We start from the raw sequence: 19485 nt of genomic DNA on the forward strand, positions 1-19485 counted from the left end.
TCTCGCGTCTGCTCTTGCTGCGCTGCACCTAGCAAAACCTCGCCCAAGAGGTGCTCGTGGGCTGTCCCACTGATAGGTTAACAGCGCAGCCGACGTTGTATGCTTCTGTCTGCAGTAGACTTCTCAAGTTATCAGAATAACCTCCTTTGTAGACGGCAGCGCAATTCTGTGAGCGGCCGCCATGGGCGCCACCAATATTCAGGATGCCAAACGTAAGCATAGAGACGAGGCATAAGAGAAAATCACACTGACTGGATTGAACAGTTCTCATCCAGTCGTCACGCGTAATTGACCGAACGAGCGGGCTCAAGGACCTCAAACAGATCCTCAAGCACAACCACGGAAAGCCCAGTCTCGAAGCCCTTGGGAATAAAGCTTACCTAGCACTGTGCGAGACACTCGTCCAATGTCTGCACGATGGTCGAGCCGCCTTCCTTGTCAGTAAGACCAAGTCGAGCAAGGCTGGTTCGACCGCAGCGCTCTTGCCTCTCTCGGCCTCCGCGCTGCGTCACGTCATCGCTTCGGGCGTGCGAACAATCAAAGCCTCTACAGTTGAGATGATAATAGAGACAATAGTCGAGGTGCTTCCCGGAAAAGTCGGCCTGCTTGAACCACTTCTTGAGGACCTCCCAAAGACGTTGCGAGCGCTCCTCGAATACCAGCCGCACGTCGAGCGTCTATCAAAAGATTGCTGGGACGCGGCAGTTGATTTCTGCATCGAATCCTTGGCCGGCTTTTTCCAAGAGCCCCAAGCCGAAGGTGAGCCACAAAACAGCTGGAGCACTAACGTTTCAAGTCGCGCTCGCACTCCCCTTGATACCGACGTTACATCTTCTAGGGCGTCTCCGCGCTTGCCAGTGACCAAGACCAGATCAAGTCCCCCAGAGCATGTTCGCGCAACAGAAGACTTTGTTCATTGCTTACACCATCTTGTCAGAGCTTCTAATGCGCCGTTGCTTCCCAGAGCTGATGCCATCCTGCAAGTTTTGTTGCAATTCTTGCAGCAGAGGACTGGCCGTGGAAGTGTGGGCGTCGCTGCTCTGGCTGCTGTCAATGCAATCCTTGCACGCACTTCACTGCAATCTCTCGAGTTGACAAAGCGCACAGTTCGAGAATTGATTCCGCTGCTCAAGGTCATGTGGCCTGAGGCTACGCTGAGGGATGAGATCATGATCAGTCTGGTATATTCTGAAACATATGTCGCAAGCCTCCTCACTAACCCGGATGATGGGACCATCAGCTCTAACTTGGAAGGTCTTGTCGAGACAATGTACAACGACTATCGACGCAGACAAGAAACTACCGCGCACCAATATCTCGAGGAAGACCATCTTTGCTTTCGAAATATAGGCCCTGCTCGCAACAATACTCATCCTCTGAACACCTGTGCATTCTCTATGGAGACGGAGCATCAACGATATGAGGGCCTATGGTCTACAGTAGCCACTATTGCACGTTTCTCTTTTATGCTTGATGAGCGGAGAAGGTACACTGTCCAAGACCGCAGCGATGGCGAGGAGACCTTCAGCAAACGTATTCGCATTAGTCAACTATTCCCCGAATACCTCCGTCATGTGTCTGAGCCCAGATCAAACGCCAAACGCGCAGCTTTACAAGTTGTCGCATTCATGGTACAGGAAGGACCCTTTGACGAGGAAGAGCTCCAGCCCATGTTGGAGAAGCTCACTTCATGCATCTCTGATGAGCATCCAGCTCATTCGGTGTGGGCAATGATAGGCTTAACAGGGTAAGCACACCATTTCATGACACGGACATAGCTGACTAGTGTACAGTGCCGCCCTTCAGCAATCGGCGTCACATCCAACCTTGCTCCCTTACTGGATATCTGCATGGCAAAGCGCGTCTCGCGCGGTCACTTCCATGTCAATATCTCGTGCTGCATGTCATCTCATGGACGTCCTCTTGAGACTGAGCATTGTTCCCTTTTCAGCAGTTTCCGAGACCGTCCAGTCTTTGCTACTATCCATTGAATTAAGCGGACCAGCGCTGCTCACAGAGAGTAGTTCGTCGCTGTTGACTACCATCCTACAAGAACGTATCAAAGAAAACCCGACGCACTTCAGTTCGACAGCCGAGCGAATCCTCAACTGGCTGCTCACCAAATGGACCCCAAGTAAGCACCACCAACCTCTTTCTTAGGCTATAACTCACAGTCTGTAGGTCTCTGGTCTGAACGGACATATTCCGCGCTAAACGCGCAACACTGCGACGCTCGCGATGTACTGCGTGTGCTCTACACTTGCCTCGATTTACCCTTCAACCCTCCAGAACCAGCGACCTATCTCGTACTGGGACCCATTGCGCAAGCCAGAACGCAGGTGGGACGGTACAAAGAGCTAGCTCATTACCTCTTACTTCTTCGCCCTACAAACGATTTTGTAGCCAAGGTTGACGGGCCGCGCAACTCTGCTGAAGAGCCCACGAGCGACTATTCTTCTTCGCCACTGGGAAACAAAATCCTTGATTTTTGCATAGCCGAGCTTGAAAGAGCCAAACACCAATGGAGGGATATGACCGCAACAAACACACAGGGTATTACATCAGATATGATGCGCATCATCACAAATTTGTGTATCGTTGCGCCAGCTGTCACGACGCTTAGCGACCCTGACGACCGCCGCGTTCGAGCTCTTCGATCAGTCGCCACTAGCTTGATTGAATCCTTTGTCACTGTACTAGCCAAAGCTCAAACGGAGCAATACAAGATCGATGCTGTTCTCAAAACTTGTGCAAAAAGTCTCCCTGACATCGGCTCACTGAAACAGGTGAGCTTGAGCGCGTACGAGATGACAGGAATTGATCAGCTGGCTCGATATTTACCTAGAGCTCTTCAACAACGTAAAGAAGTCAAACAATCGTTTTACGCGGAAGAGGACGACTTCATGGAAGTGGATGATGAGCCTGACTCGCAGATGACTGCGGGTGCTACTGTTCTCGTCAATGATGTGCCTCGACACGACGTACAAGCTGAGACTGATATAACTGCTCTCCGTGCATCATGCTCAGCACATTTGCAGTTTATCTCATTTCTTGCCAGAGATACTCCACTAGAACCTGGGACGGTACCTCCCGACTTTGTAGACTACCTAGTCTCCCTTTCTGAAAGCGATCTTCTCCATTCACGCCGATTTCTTCGTTCGATATGGAACAGCCACTTGAAGATATCCCAGAGCGACTGCCTCAATCTCCTCGAACGCTTCAGTGAAGCTCTCATTGATCCCCGCGCGCGCGAATACAATACTTCGGAAGTTGCAAATGGCATGCTTGTCGAGGTTCTCATTGGGACTACACTCGTCTGGGTCCCAGACGCCACCGATCGCGAGGCACAAGATCTCTACGACAACGTTGAGGCGCTGTACGTGTACTACGTCAGCGAGATGGAGAAGGGAGGGGTGAGATGTTCTGCCAACTTGCAAACCACGATCGCGGTCTTCCTTCATGGCTTATTAAAGCACCATCCGGACTTTGCGCAAAACCGGAAAATCCCATCTGTACGCACCAATCTCTTCGAACTTCTGTCAAAAGGTGACATGACGGTGAAATATCACATTGCTCAACACCTGCCAAGGATGTTCGAAGATTTTGTCCTTTCCGAGCATGATAAGATCCTGCAAGACGTTGACAGTAGTTTACCAGGCGACGATGAGGGGCTTGAAGGCATTGCGGTTCGTTTGCTGGTCCTGTCGCGCCTGGCAGCTCAGTGGCACACACTGCTGCGCCATAGCGTGTATCGCATCTTCGCCACCGCGGGGACTATCGCCGGAGCTATTGACCACGCCAAACGCTGCATCTACAATGTTGCTCAATCTCGAGGTCTCGGCGATTCGCAAAGCCTCTTTAGGCTCTTCGCTCCGCAAGTCATATATACCTGGTTAGATCGGGGCCAAAAAGTCGGTCGCATTCCTTTCCAGATTTTTGGTTATGCTTCGCTCCCGGACCTTCTCTGCGACATTGAAGCAGAGGTGGTGGGTCAAGCCATCATGTTTGGTCGCAAGGACGAGGTAGACTTCCTGGCTGATCATCTAGAGATATCAGCACAAGAACTGTTGTCGAGAAATATTGGCAAGGCAGCTGCGTACACTATCGCATGGGACACCTGCAGAGGTTCTGCTCGGAACAGAGCTGACTCCAGCTTCGGTAACCTTCTAAAAGACATGGTTGGTAGCGACAAATACTACGGCCTGATACAGAAGCATTTCCCTCAAATTCTGGGTCATATGTTTCAGACTATCGATCATGAAGAACGTCTCCCAAAGTCGCTAGACAAGAAACCAGCATTTAATCCCGCAGCAGCAGTACTGGCCGAGATTGCTGAAATTAGTCAGTCGGCGCAAGGTCTTAATATAGGCATCGAGCCATCCTTCTCCGCCTTTTACCTGCCAGATCAGCTCGAGCGTTTATGTAGACGGACAGGTGATAGACCAGCTGGCTTCTGGTCTCCAAGCACCTACACATATGTAATGCGCTCTCTGCTTGATCGGATTCATCCGGCTCTCGGCTCGCTCTATGCCCGATCGATGATCCGCAAGATTCGAATCATTGTTGCGCTGGCCGGATCTGTAGCTCTTGAAGGCTATCCGTTACAAATGACGCTCCAGTCCCTGCGCCCTTTCCTCACCGATATGCAATGTGCGGAGGATACAGTGGGGATCATGCAGTATCTTTTTGAACACGGCACCCAGTACCTTCGCCAACAGCTCAGCTTCGTCACAGGTATCGGCTTGTCAATTCTTATTTCTCTCCGAGTGTTTCTGGGCTCCTCTCAAGAAAGTACCACACAACAGTCCCAACATGTGGCGACCATGAACGCAGCCAATAGGTTCCATACGTGGCTTACCGAGTACCTCAAGGCTCATGCTCAGGCAATCACGGGTACAGAACGGTCCTCTGCCATCAAAGCCTTCAGATCCATCACCATTGCGGCTTCTCAGGTTACTGCCGAAGGTAATTCAATTCGAGGTAGCGAAGAAAGCAAGCTCCTGTTGGAGATACTAGACGATGTGCGATTAGGACGCAAACTGTTGAATAAGACATCGCGAGATGTTGCTTTGGACTTGCTTTGCCAGAACTTTCGCCCCGCTTCAAATGCTCGAGACGATGTGCTTGGGTTGGATCACGACGCGGCGGAATATGCACCCTTAGTCTGGGAATCTTGTCGCAGAAGTAAAGTGGGTGACGGCTATTTGCTGTGGACGGCACGAGTCTTGGGTAGAGCGTATAGCGCTTACGGTGAGGTCAAGCAAAGTTCGGCCCAGACCCGGCCCTGGTCATCGTCAGTCCAAACTTCCAAGTCTGTTCCTGGAAAATCATCAAGGGAAGCTATCGTGAACGAGGTCATCGACTTGTTCTATAGCGACGATCGCAGTGAGGTCAGCCTAGCAGAGGACGCTGTAAGACGTCTGATCTCTCGCTTAGATCCTGAGTCGCCGTACATGAGGGAGATGCAGCGAGTCATCCCAGAGGCCATAGGTAAAGCGCTTGTATACAAGCCACCAGAGCCGGATAACACTTCGCAACCCGTGGCTGATGGCTTGCGCGAAGCTATGTCAACTACGCCGGTGAAGCCAGTATCTGACTGGATCAGAGACCTGACGATGGCCCTTTGCAGAGTCGCAATTGACGACCCCATTCTCGGTGCGCTTCCAGATTTGCTTCGAGGTATCAATCACATGGCGGAGAAGTTGTTACCCTATATCCTTCATCTCGTGTTGCTAGACGAATACGAAGAACAACGCGACGTTCATGACATCGTCTCCAAGTCGATGGCAACTTGGTTCCGTGAGTGCGGCCCAGCTACTATCTCACACGTTCGTATCCTTATACAGTCTATTCTCTATCTGCGAAGTCAACCAGTTCCAAAAGAGGTCACCAGAGTGGAACGAGACAAGTGGTTAGATGTAGACTACCTCGAGGCTTCACAGGCCGCGAACAACAGTGGCATGTTCAGGACTGCACTTTTGTTTGCAGAGACCTCTTCCGGTCAGCCGATAACCAAGAGCACTACAAGGAGATCATCTGTTAAAGTCGATCCTCCAAAGATACCTCTTCCACTACAGCTTTCGATTTACAAGAACCTCGACGAACCTGACTCGTTTTATGGAGTGGATCGTGGCTCTAGTCTTCTGTCAGTGCTTGATCGCCTTGACTACGAGGGGGATGGTGTCAAAAGCCTCCTTTTCCGCGGTGCTCGCCTCGACAGTCAGATGCGCCGACACAACGAATTTGAAGCGGAAGACTCTCGTGGCACTGTCAAGTCTCTCATCATGCTAAACATGAACAGTGTCACGCACTCTTTGCTCTCTAACGACCAATTTCGTGACGCTGGAGATGATGTAGTAGAGAGTACACTTCATACCGCACGGAAACTGGGTCAGTGGGACATTAAGGCACCCGAACTAAATCATACCGAGGCAAGTACCTTGTTCAAAGCTTTCCAAGGCCTGAACTTTGCGAAGAGTGCCGCAGAAGCTCAAGAGAATTTCGACCGCCAGCTACAAGCCACCATGAACTTCCTCTGTGGGAAGGACAGCTCAGCGATATCTACAAAGATTCGGCTGCGAACACTTGGAGCACTCACAGAGGCAGACGAGGTGATCAAGGCTGAGCGATCAGAGCACTTGATGGATATTTGGGACCGAATGAAGGCACGAGAGAAGTGGATGCGCGCTGGCGAGTAAGTACCCTGCACACCTTGTGAAGTCTATCCACTCACTATGGCTAGGTTCAACGACGTGCGCCAGCTCTTATCATGTCGTGAAACGCTGTTCAACGTAATCGGAACGAACATTGCTCTTGTCGACTCATTACATACCCGAACTGCGACTATACGGGGTATGGAGGTAGAAGCCTTGGTTTCCTCGTCCAGTCTTTGCAGGAAGCACGGTGCGCTCCAAGAGTCGCTCGCGAGCGTTACCTATCTGTCAGATATTGTACCAGAATGCAAAGCTGTCGGTCTGGACATTGAGGCTACGGCCCAGCATGAGGTCGCAAACGTACTCTGGGAACAAGGCGAGACCGAGATCTCGATAAGAATGCGTCAGCACTTGATCGACCATGCCGACTTCGATTCACAGAACATTGACCTGAGCTTGCCAGTATTGCTGGCTCGACTGGTAAGGAGCGAAAGTTCCTAGTGTTTCTTTTTACTAATGAATTTAGGGTCACCACCTTGCTGAAGCGCGCCTCGCCAAACCGGACGCGATCATGGAGGAGTATCTGCAACCAGCGATCCGCGAATTGAAAGGCCAAAAGGAGGGCTTAGGCCCGGGTCAGGTTTTCCACGAGTTTGCTCTGTTCTGCGACAAGCAACTACAGAGCCCCGAAGCCGCCGAAGACATGAACCGCATCAAGACAGTGATGGACAGAAAGCTGCAAGAGTACCACGACTTTGCCAAGCTATCCAAGACCGACAAGAGTAAAGGGATGCGTGAGACTTACCATCGAAACGCTCGTCGCGCCAAGACCTGGTACGATCTCGACAATGCGGAATACGAAAGGATGCGCAAAGGTCGCGAGCAGTTCTTACGCCAATGTCTTGAGAACTACTTGCTTTCCCTTCTCGCTAGTGACGAATACAACCACGATGCGCTCAGGGTGTTCTCCTTGTGGCTGGAGTACTCTGACACTCCACTAGCGAACCAAGCTGTCAAGGCATATCTTAAAGATGTGCCTAGCGGGAAGTTTGCGTTGTTGATGAACCAGCTGTCGTCACGTTTACAAGCTGAGGAGAACGACTTTCAGCACTTGTTAATGGAGCTAGTCTTCCGTATATGTGTCGATCACCCATTTCATGGTATGCACCAGATTTTCGCCATTCAGGTAAGTTTTGCCATGTTCAAATGTCTATACAAGCAGCTCTAAGGCAGGGTCTACCACCTTCCTGCTCTCGTGGTAGGCAGATCTGCCAGCGTACCTTGCGCTAACAACAAGGTAGATGAAGGTAGCCGCTACCTCTAGAGAAGATGTCGTCCGAGCCAAAGATGAATCCGCGAAATCTCGTCAAAAGGCTGCAGGTGGGCTTGCAACAGCGCTCAGCACTGACAAGAGAGGCCGCTCGTATTGGAGCTCAATCTTCCAGTCTAACGAAGTATATCACCATCTTGCGATGTTCAAAGGCGAGAAAGAAAGCACTCAACAAGGCCGGGAGCTGCCGCTCGATCGGTACAAAGAATCACGGGACTTAGTGAGCAAGGTACCAAAGCTCAATGTTCCACCTGCCACGCTTCAGATCGAAGTTCGACCCAACATGAATTACAGCGATCTACCAAGAATCGCAGGCTTCAAGTCGACTATGACGATCGCGAATGGACTTAGTGCGCCGAAAGTCATTACTGCTAAGGGCACTGATGGCAGACCGTACAAACAACTGGTAAGCAACGAAAATGGTTCATGAATAAAGCGTGTATGCTGATCATTTTAGTTCAAATCTGGAAACGACGACCTCCGTCAAGATGCCATCATGGAGCAAGTTTTCGACCAAGTATCACGCTTACTAAAGAATCATACCGCAACGCGCATACGCAACCTCGGCATTCGTACATACAAAGTCTTGCCGCTCTCGACGCGTTCTGGTCTCATGGAGTTCGTCCAGAACACTGTCCCACTGCACCTCTGGGTCATGCCAGCTCACGAGAAGTACTATCCAAGTGACTACAAGCCAGAGAAGTGTCGCAAAGAAATCGGCGCATGCCAACAAGACTCACTCACAACGCGTGTGAAAGTGTGGCAGAAGATAGCAGATAACTTTCACCCTGTTATGCGCTACTTCCTGCTCGAACGCTTCGAGGATCCAGACGAATGGTTTGAGCGGCGTCTAGCCTACACGCGATCCACAGCCGCCATATCCATCCTTGGCCACGTTCTCGGCTTAGGCGACCGGCATTGTCATAATATCCTCCTTGACGAAAAGACGGGTGAAGTAGTGCACATTGATCTTGGCGTGAGCTTCGAAGCCGGTCGTGTCTTACCGGTGCCGGAAGTCGTGCCGTTCCGACTCACCCGGGACCTGGTGGACGGTATGGGCTATACGAAGACGGAGGGTGTGTTCCGTCGCTGCTGCGAGTTCACCATGGACACATTACGCGAGGAACGAGAATCCATCATGACGCTACTCAACGTCCTGCGATACGATCCCCTCGTCAACTGGAGCGTTACGCCTACGAAGGCGAAGCGCATGCAAGAAGCCAATCAAGAAACTGCCGGTGCGAATGGCACGGCTCGCTCAACGACTGTCGCGCCAGGAGGTACGCCTGCGCCGTCGGGCCAGGAGGAAACGGCAGCGGGTACGGCGCATGAGAGCAACAAGAAGAGGGAGAAGGAAGAGCAGGCTGGTGAGGCTGGCAGAGCGTTGAGTGTAGTGGAGAAGAAGTTGAGCAAGACGCTGAGTACCAAGGCGACGGTGAATGAGCTCATTCAGCAGGCTACTGATGAGAAGAATCTGGCTGTGCTGTACATGGGGTGGGCTAGTTATGCATAGCTGGGGTTAATAGGCCTAGGGGCATTTGCGGTGGTTTGTTAATTAATAATGATGGTCAAAAGTTCGTGTGCACCTTTAGAGTACTTTTCTGTGGTGGTGTGAATTGCGCGTCACAATTATTCTGTTGCCGCTGGACCTGGCACATATCTGTTATATCTAAATTGTAGAAGCCATATCCCATCCGTGGTGGACTTGGTGGGCTTGCACGTGACGGCCACTCCAACCACTTCGACATCAGAACGGACACTGCACTACGCATGTATCGTTGATACAAAGCGAGCCCAGGCTCTTCATCGTGATGCGATACTTGTATGCGACAGGTATCAGTGCTTAGCTGGATAACTTCGTGTCCAGGACATTATGAATACAATGACATTTATCCTATTCAAAATAATCGCGATCGAATCAGCGAGTCGAGCGCGAGCATAAAAATAGGCATAGCGACATCCTCGATATCGAGAAAGCACTAGTCCCACCAGCTTCACTTCCTGGATAGGCAACCTACAAAAGAGGCTGTTGATCACGGCTGAAAGCAAAGAATCGCGAACGCAGGGGTGCAGATGCAGCCTGCCGACCCACGTACGTAATGACTACCTATTCGGGCAGTTTCTATAAAAAGTGTTGATTACAGCACGTGAAGAGATGAACAACTGCAGATAAATTGCAATAATGCTGATTGGCTGGCTTGAACCAGCTCCAGCACCAGGCTTCAATAAGCTAGCGATCTGCGACTGGTGCACGGCTAGGACAATTGGGGTAAAACGTCGCTTTGGACTATCGTGGAACGGATCAGACTGCCCCGCCGCACAAGACGGCTTCCTGTTCAAGTAACTCTGAGACCTGCGCTGCTGAGCGCAGTCGCGTACCCTGAGCAGCCATCTCAGTTGTTGGCATGCATCCTGTCTACGATGATAGACGCCAAGTTTATCAAGTGAGGCGAACAATGCAGATGTATGAAGATGATTGGACGAGTCGTACTCCGCCACCCAGGTTCACCGGTTTTGTTATCAAAAACTCAAAGGTAGCCTTGTGACACTCGCCAGCCTCTCACAACTTTTCTGCTGGTATTGTCACTCGCTTGACCAAGAAAATGAGCAGCCCACAGCACGCTTTCTCATACCAACCGCTTGCCAAGTCTCGCTCTAATAAATTCATCTCTTCCCCTCATGGATTCGAGGTTCGACTCATATACCTACATCCAGGTGGCTTCGATGACGTGGTATATTGTACGATTTACCATGCCAATATCCTGGAAAAGCTGCCTCAAACAGAATATACTGCATTGTCATACGTATGGGGTGATGCTAAACACACAAAACCCATTCAACTTGGTTACCATCAAATTCCAACGAGTGGAACTGCTGATACACGGCCGTCTGCTTCAGCTCCAGGGGCATGTTGCTACAAACTATTTCAAGTTACGACAAACCTGGAGAAAGCATTACGACACCTACGAGACCGCGCTTCAGGGCGCATCCTTTGGGTCGATGCTATTTGTATCAACCAGTCTGATGAGGGGGAGAAACTTTCACAAGTACAATCGATGGGCGATGTGTACAAAAATGCCGTGGAGGTACGGATCTGGCTAGGTTCTCTCACAGAAGCACAGGAGGTAATCGAAGAAGATACAGAATTCGTCTTGAGTTATGAAAGAAGAGATATCGAGATGGCCCTACTTGCAGCCAAGAACTACGTTATGGACGAAGACCGCCCGCTCGGCCAGGAAGCGAACAATGAACGATTCCCGAATGAACTACAAGTTCTCGGAATACAGATCATAGCTATGCAACCCTGGTGGCGACGTGTGTGGGTTATCCAGGAAGCCACACTTCCAAAAGAGGACCCAATCATGCAATGTGGCAACATGCAAGTCAGATACCGCAAATTCCTGAGAATGACCAAACATTGCATGTTTCGAGATGCGCCATCAATACTTTCCCGAACCCAGATATCCCTCCTTGTCCATGGCATGTTCCACGCGGATTATGTACCGTCCGAAACATCGTGTGCGAGCCGTGTACTCACGTATCTGAGCTGTATGAGTGGCAATTTTGAGGTAACCGAACCTCAAGATAGGATATACGGCGTGGATGGTTTTATACGTATGGGTGATTGTCATGATAACATCCTTTTCCTTATGAACTTTATAACGAGAGATGAGCATAATCCGAGAGACCACTATACATTTTTTCATCGGATTGCTATTTGGATCCTCTTTGACGCTCGACCTCAATCGTACCCTCTACGGATTTTGGAAAGTGGGCCTAACAACATCGAGGGGATACCATCCTGGGTTCCGATGTGGAAATCCAAAAAATGGAGTGGAGAGAACAAAACCTATGGAGCACCAGAAAGTAGGTATGATATACTTGCCCAAGGTGTCTCAATGGGGAAAACATGGCACAAGTCGTCAAACATATCGATTTGTGCTCGATGCACTGCAGAGTACCAACAAAAATGGGGAATACCAAAAAGTGTTCATGACATAGACGTGAGATGTACGGAAATCAAGATACATGATGCGCTGGTGCTTGGACGAGTGATTACGACGTTGAAACTTTTTCCAGTGCCAGAAAGAGAGGACACAGATGTGCTGCGCGAAGCGATTCTTGGGGTGGAGGAGCAAATTCGGAGAGCTCTGAGGCGTATGGATATACCTCATGCTCAAACGAAAACCCATATCCGAGGGTTCCGAAACTATCTTTGTCTTAACTTTTGGGGCAATGACACAGGGGAAGGTCCATGTTCATCTGAACACAGCGCGACATTGGAAGAGTTCCTTAGGAGCAAAAGAAAGTCAAAGAAAAAAAAAGTTCAACGACGCAGCAGCAAAGTTTCTATTCCCCAAGCAAACCCCAAAGTTCCGAGTCCCTCTTCGATTGCAAAACTGAGCAGCTTCTTCGAGCATAGTCGCCATCTTGTTGTTGGATCGAAAATAGTAGGGCACATATTCGAAGATGAAAATTCGCCACCTTCCTGGCAGTCCAGTGACAGGCTGTATATCATTCCTGAGTGTCGCTGGGCCCTGGGTCTTCGGCGTAGTGGACGTGGATATCGGTACATGTACAGGGTGTTTATTTCTGATCTGTCATGGCAACAACGCAAGCACATGTTTGATGACAAAGGTATCTACGAGGACATAGTGCTTGTATGAAGACAATGTAATGAATGCCGTTGTCGCGCTCGCTGTACCTCATACGTTACCTCTTGCTAGACTCATGCATATTGCTCCGGATAGAAGACATAGATGCGATGATGCACTAAGTGTAGGCTCAGTTGAGTTGGAGTGGCAGAGGTGCAGATCGTCTGCGCGCCTGCGCGCGCGACGACTGGCGGCGGGCAAACACCCTTTGCTTTTGGAGCATAACCTTCCTTCACAACCAAGCGTCTCGGACAGAACAACGATTACCGAGAAAGGAAACTATCGCACACGTACCATCGATCGCAGTCATGCATAACTACGGCATCTGACCATTACCTAGAGGGGAAAGTCTTACAATTGACTGTTGATTACGGCCACTCATGATCGCGGCGTGTGGTGTTATGTCGGCAGCCGATCGGCAGACAAAATTCTGGTTGTGGCTATACCCCGCCTGGCCTGCTTCCTTTGTGTGGCTGCTCTATGCCCCACCACACACAGATTTTCGTCACAGATAGTCGGATTTCCCACTGCCAACTGCAGTGAGCTGTAAAAAAAATTTGAGGATATTATTTCAACAATTTTGTGTCCTTCCATCAACAACCAGTACAACTGGCCTAATGGCCCAATGGCAAGGCGCTTGACTACGATTCAGTTCGATATCAAGAGATTCCAGGTTCGGTAAGTTCACACAACTCAACTCCGAGTTCGATTCAACATTCTAACATTCATTCAGACCCCTGGTTAGGTCATACAACACCTCTTCTTTTTGCTGTCTCGATGCAATCTGAGGTAGATCATACGCTGTAACTTTCATTTTGCTTCCCACCACGCCACTTTCAATTTTGTACTACCAAATTCGCTACGGTATTGACTAAGACGATACACAATACTAAGCACGTATTTGCTGTCTTCTTTAGTATCGCCAAACTACCTTCTTTTTTGTCGCGGAATAATCCGCTTGCCTATATATAAGGAAAACTGTATGTAGTGTAACTTACTTCGTTGTGGTCTTGATAACATACAAAACATACAATGCGAGAAAGTTTTGCATTTGTAACGACTAGAACACCGACAGCTAAAAACCCGATATTTGCGAATCTACTCGAGGAGATGACTCTGGGTACAAGTATCTTTGCATATTCATGCTCTCTCACCTATACTCAAATAGATTCACACACAATAACGTCCTATCTAGCCCAGACAACAGTACAACGAGCACAGAATCTCCTAGTCTTCTAGCTACCACCCTCACAGGCACCCAGATACCCACCTCAATATGGACAAGTCGACGTCCAAGTTTCCTCAACCACTCAGTCCAGTATGCCACAACACATAGAGCACGAGACATGCTTAACCCGAACTTTGAACTCCGATTAGACCAAATCAATATTATGGTAACGAGCAATGGAAAGAAAGGCTAAAACTCTGGAAATATTCACTGTTCAGGTCATAACCCAAAGGCGTATCTACCGTATATGCTAGGTGTATACCCACGACAATGAATTCGTTTCATCATGTATCCTAGTATTGCTCTCACCGAAATTCCACATCGCTGCACAATAAGGTATGAAATAGTGTATGCTTTTAAACCGTATTATCGCATTGCGCACAACCAGGGAAAAGCTTGTTAGCTGTATTCAAGATAGTGGAGTTTATAGAAAATGCAGCATACATGAAGATAGACTCTAGTATAAAGATATACATACTATGTCAACATACCCATACCGCGCAATCACATCACCGCAATGTGGAAGCCGACGTTTATCTATTTAATATTTTGAATTGTTTTGTCATGTGCTGATTGTTTCTAATATATATGCGCCTTCGAGAAGCAAATGCTGTGAATATGCCGAGAAAATGCGACTGTGAAGTCTGGCAATCTAGATCGCTTCAACCATGCGATACGATGCAAATTGTGTAACAGTACGCGTGCGATGCGGAAAAGAATGCCTTTTCGTCGCTCCAAAAAATGCACCAATTGACGACATGAAAAAAAAAGTGTAGCGGTCAGCGCTTGACCGTCCTATGCTCTCCGTTGCACACAAAACGCCAATAACCCATGCGCCGACCCATGCTAATGCTTGAAAAACTGTCAAGAGCGAATATGTGAGTTGGGAAAGCGAGAAGGAAAAAAAAAGTGCAAAAGTGCTGACTCCCGCTCTCTCTCTCTCCGCTAATACGCGTAAAATCATACCACGGTACGGAAGAAAAAACGATGAGAAAAAAATTGAGATGAAGGGTACCCGCCTCGGAAATGTCTCGTGGGCGCTCGGAACCAGTGCTGTCCAGTCCTATCCAACCCGAAGGCATTCTTGCTCGATATAAACGTGTAACACGAATTTCCCGTCGTACCCCCACTGTTGCGCGCACACTCAGCACTGTCTGTAAGCGTCGGCGAGACCCGGCATTGTGGAACTGCCGAGTGGGGTGTGCCTTGGAAAATACCAAAGTTGGCATCGTGAAAGCATGTCCCCAGCTTTTTTTGCGCGAAGCGAGTGTAGCGACCGGTAAACAAGTATTCACCGGATGGCGGGTGGGTATCGACCGTTGCGCAACACAACGGATGGAAGCATGCGACTGTGACGTTTATCCGCGACGTGTGTGTCGTGTGCCGTGTCGTGTGTCGAGGTCACGCGTTCCCGATGAACCACCGAAACGTGCGTATCGCCGAGCGAGCTCGCGCGGCCAACCTTCCTGCGACAAACCTGCTCTCTGACTCTCCTGACCTGACGTTGTGCGCAAAGGATGCGGCAGCACGTGCAAAGACCCATGTCAATGTCTCCGCCAGATCCTCCACCCACTCTAACGGTGCAGCCGTGACGTGACCCTATACCAAGACTAGGAATTCTTGCTCGATGGCGCGGAATCGGAGGCTCCACTAGAACCCGGTCCGCTCGTGCACTATACCGCGGCAGGTGATGCGATCCTCGGAGAATCTGAACCCGGGATCGACTTCGCCAATGCGCCCACCAATGACCAAGGATCGAATTTCGTGCATTGCGATGCGCTACGTAGGTGGAGCTTTTCGCGACACGCACATGCATGCAGCTCGTCTCGGTTCGTGTCGTGTCGTGTCGTTGTCGTGTGAACGTATCGAGGGTACCGTACCAAGACCTGCGTGCATGCCCAACCTTGGAAGTTGTTGACGCAGCCGAATGCCGCTGCTACGGCCTGATGGGAATTCTCTAACCATGGTGCATTTACACGGCAACAGGAGTCCATCTAAGCGGCACACCGCTTGGGCTGTGAACGGAAGGTGCCTTGCTAGACCCGGGCTTTCTTGGCGGTAACCAAATACGTGCCTTGCCGACGGCCTTTGTGTCGAGTTTGCCCACGCGGCGCATGTTCATTTCGAGCACAATGACACGCAGAAAGTCGCTGTTCTCGCGAGGCTCGCGCTGCCGGACGGTAGGTGCGTCGTTGGAAAGGACTCGTCCTGCTTCGGAAAAGGGATCCGTGGCGCGACTCCGGCGCGACTTTTGCGATCGACCTCGGCGTTCGTAAGTCTGCATTTGGATCATCGGCGCGTGGGGTTCGGCGTCGGCATCGAGAGTGAGGGAGTCGTGGAGATGCATTGACAACTCAGTCGCTGAGATTGGCGCAGGCTGTGGGTTGAGGTATCGTCGTAGTTCTGGTGACGGTAGACCTTCGACATGTTTTGGTCGCATCTCGCTTGTGTAGTTGGGTGCCAGCAACGACCGAGTAAGGAAATCATCTGGCGGAACACTGGGAGCTGTGAAGTTGGAAAATGATTTCGCAGCGGACTTGAGCGCTTGAAGTGATGCAGTCAAGTTCGACTTGAATGACCGGAACCGCTCGTTCGAAGACACCGGAGTGACGGGTTCGCTAATGCTTGTCGAGACGATGTCTTCGCATTCATCGGGACCAAAATGTAGTAGCGGGTGGTCCAATATGCAGTCTTCTTTAGGTGGTGATGAGACAACCTTCTCTCGGCGCTCAGGCAGTGACTTCCTGCCAAGCGAATCTGGCGTACTGAGGTTATCCCAATGTGATGCGAACGACGGGTCCTCGAAATCCAAAGAAGGCGGCATAGTGGATATTGAGTCGCTCGAGATGGATCTTGAGGTCAGGAAAGAGCCCTTCTCGTGCTCCATGCTCAAGACGCTGTTATACTCATCGTCGGATTCATCCACGCGACCAAGTAGCAGGTCCATGGGCGAGCCGACAAGTGAAGGCGGAGTGTCGGGATCGTCCTGCTTCCACTCCTGTATCAACTCGTCCATGGATATCCTCCTGTCGGTTGTAGTACGTGGTCGTCGCCGGGTAGGCATCTTGGGAATGGCGGTAACGGCTAGCAAGGCTGCAACGGCCGGTGGTAGGGCTTTGGCATCATGGCTCTGCGAGTTGCGTGCAGGCCTGCCTCCATTCTGTCCTCTCATTCTCACAGTCTGTGTCGAAGTTGCTGACTTGAGAGGTGTTCGAGGCGGGATGACGACAGGTTGGGTGGTAGCGGCTTCGATATTCGAGATCGACATGTTCTTATTCATAGATTGCGTGTTGGTTTCCACTGTGACAGGCATGACACTTCTCGGTGAAGGACTGGCTCGCGCTCGCGTGCCCATCTTCTCGGACTTTGATCTTGCACTGCGTGGTGGAGATGACTGGAGGTAAGGAAAGGACCTTGGCGAGTACATCATTATCGTTGGCTTGGGCCCTGAAGGCGTTTCCCCCGTGACTAACAGCTTGGGTCGATCCAGGTACGGCTGGTGCTGGCTAGGCTGGATGTGACGTGCGGCCGTCGGATTTCTTTACGTTATTGCTGGTTGGCGATTGGATGGTGCTGCAAGGGCAACATCAGACTACAGGGTATGCGTGTGCCGAAGATCGCCGACGCACTGTCGCACACGAGATGGAGAAAGAAAAGGAAGTGAGTATATTTGAGGACGTTGGACAAGTAAGTACAATGGCAGTACCTCGGTGGTGATAGTGGTGATAAGGGAGGGATGACGACGTTGGGGTCTCAGGGTTATCGGGCAGCGATAAGTAAGTAATAAAGGACAGGCGTCGCGTGGGAGTGCACCATGCTCCCTATCAAACCTCGGGACACCAAAGCACAGAGCATCCATCCAGGCACTTTTCTCGGACCAGATTCTGGCGGCTGAGGATAAGACTGCGTGTCCTTCTGCCACCGCCACGCCTACGCTGCGCTGATCACGCTTCACACGAGGCAGGCAGACATTACCAGACATGCCGCCTCTTTCAGCCCCGGTCGGTCCCGCATGCACAGCACTCGACAAAAGTGATCGCCTACGGGCATCCCCTGATTGGCCTTAGCCGCCACCTCCGCCCTCAGCCCTGTCGCCCCACGCCGGCCTGCCTTCTGGAAGGTGGAAGCCGGAAGCTCTCTGAGACATTCCCATCACACGGAGTCGAGTCACCTCATACCACCATCTTCAAGTCATCGTCTTAGTATTCACTTTGACATGCGCATTCCGCACTAACCCCAATACCGTCACCATGACCCTTTGATTTGCCTAGATATCAAACCATGACTGTACGTGGCTTGCATCCCATGCATGCAGAGCGCGATGCGCGGTAAGACCGCGTTGCCTTCCGGTCATGGTTGGCTTGGGTGGGAATCGCTCCGGGCCTGTCAGATATGCTATCCTTATCTCTTGCCAATATCTCGCTTCAACGCATGTAACTTCTGTCTTGCAGGTTCGCGCCGTCTCGCACGCTAGCACCGCATCGGTCCTGCGGGGTGCATGCCCGCCCATCCTGCTCCAGAGAAAAGATGGTGTCGTGTGGAGTGGAGAGGGAAACTTTATTCCCACTCGAGATACCGGCGCCTTTTGGCAATCGTCATAATACCGCCGGCGCGACAGGCTTGCAACTTTCCATGGAGCAGAGGGCACGTGTTCGGTATGGGAATTAGTCCAAATCCAAAGAGTTGAGGCTCCCAACGGCCTTGCATAATAGGGCACAGTCATAGCAACTGCACCTGCTTCATCGAGCCTACGGGATCTCTTGTGCAAAACAGGAAGGAACGGAGTACATTCTGTCGCACGGTTACTCCCCTCGCAAAAGAGGAAGGAACGAAATCTGGTCTGTCGCACGGAAGAAGCTCTTTCTTGGCTCTCGGCATCCTACCCACTGCGTGCGACTGCATTTGTTTCATGTTCATCATTATTCCTCGAGTCACAGTTGCTTACACATGGTTTTTGGAGGTTCTGGATTCTGTTCAATCGTAATAGTACACGTCTCCCCGCCAACACACACACAGAGATCTGCCTTCCACTCATTTCAGGCGGGCCGTATGCACCATCTCTCGCTTCATCCTCGCACAGGAAAAAATTTGACAACGCAAACAAATTATACAAGGGCAGGGAGCGCATGGCGCGCTATCCCAGATATACGCTTCCGAGGTTGCAATCCTACACCAACCAACGCCAATGATACGCAACCCTACCGCTGAAAAGGAAGCAAGTGATACGAAGAAAATGCAATAAAGAGGGTGCCACCTGGGCAGGTACACATCCTCGCGTTACCCGAACGGGCGCAGCACCGTCGCCGGTGGCATTGCGGGAGAGGGAGTGACATGCAGCGACATCCCTACGTGGCGAATATCCCCGTCCCGCTTGTGCGTCTGCTTGGTAACGGCTGCGAGGATGAGTCGAAGTGAAAATTTTCAGGGTCCTTTTAACGCCGAATTGAGCCGCCAGAAATGCACACGATTACAAGGAAGAGGTAACTGCAAGGCTGAAGCATGAACGAGCTCAAGGTCAAAGCGGCCGTAGCGGTAATAAGCGTCGTGAATCGCATGAAAATGCATGCAGTCATGTCGACATGAGAGAGAGAGAAGGGTCCAAGTGGAGTTTGTCGCTAC

General features: G+C 50.7%; 4 protein-coding genes across 4 annotated transcripts; 2 read left to right on the forward strand and 2 right to left on the reverse strand.

The window, feature by feature from the left end:
* Window positions 1-181: 181 nt before the first annotated feature.
* On the forward strand, window positions 182-9496 carry GT037_010923 (uncharacterized protein; the record flags this gene model as incomplete). Its single annotated transcript, XM_038935970.1, has 8 exons — window positions 182-212; window positions 265-1747; window positions 1794-2134; window positions 2182-6694; window positions 6743-7133; window positions 7180-7839; window positions 7955-8389; window positions 8441-9496. The coding sequence occupies 8 exons, from the start codon at window positions 182-184 to the stop codon at window positions 9494-9496; spliced, it is 8910 nt and encodes a 2969-aa protein (XP_038781341.1).
* A 2647-nt stretch (window positions 9497-12143) lies between these two features.
* On the forward strand, window positions 12144-12650 carry GT037_010924 (uncharacterized protein; the record flags this gene model as incomplete). Its single annotated transcript, XM_038935971.1, has 2 exons — window positions 12144-12329; window positions 12372-12650. The coding sequence occupies 2 exons, from the start codon at window positions 12144-12146 to the stop codon at window positions 12648-12650; spliced, it is 465 nt and encodes a 154-aa protein (XP_038781342.1).
* A 3188-nt stretch (window positions 12651-15838) lies between these two features.
* On the reverse strand, window positions 15839-17296 carry GT037_010925 (uncharacterized protein; the record flags this gene model as incomplete). The annotated part of the gene is made up of 1 exon (XM_038935972.1): window positions 15839-17296. One exon carries the CDS (start codon window positions 17294-17296, stop codon window positions 15839-15841), a length of 1458 nt encoding a protein of 485 aa, XP_038781343.1.
* A 1449-nt stretch (window positions 17297-18745) lies between these two features.
* GT037_010926 (uncharacterized protein) lies at window positions 18746-18901 on the reverse strand (the record flags this gene model as incomplete). The annotated part of the gene is made up of 1 exon (XM_038935973.1): window positions 18746-18901. One exon carries the CDS (start codon window positions 18899-18901, stop codon window positions 18746-18748), a length of 156 nt encoding a protein of 51 aa, XP_038781344.1.
* Between the last annotated feature and the right edge of the window lie 584 nt (window positions 18902-19485).

This window comes from Alternaria burnsii (assembly GCF_013036055.1).
Source record: "Alternaria burnsii strain CBS107.38 chromosome Unknown 749, whole genome shotgun sequence".
Classification (NCBI taxonomy): domain Eukaryota; kingdom Fungi; phylum Ascomycota; class Dothideomycetes; order Pleosporales; family Pleosporaceae; genus Alternaria; species Alternaria burnsii.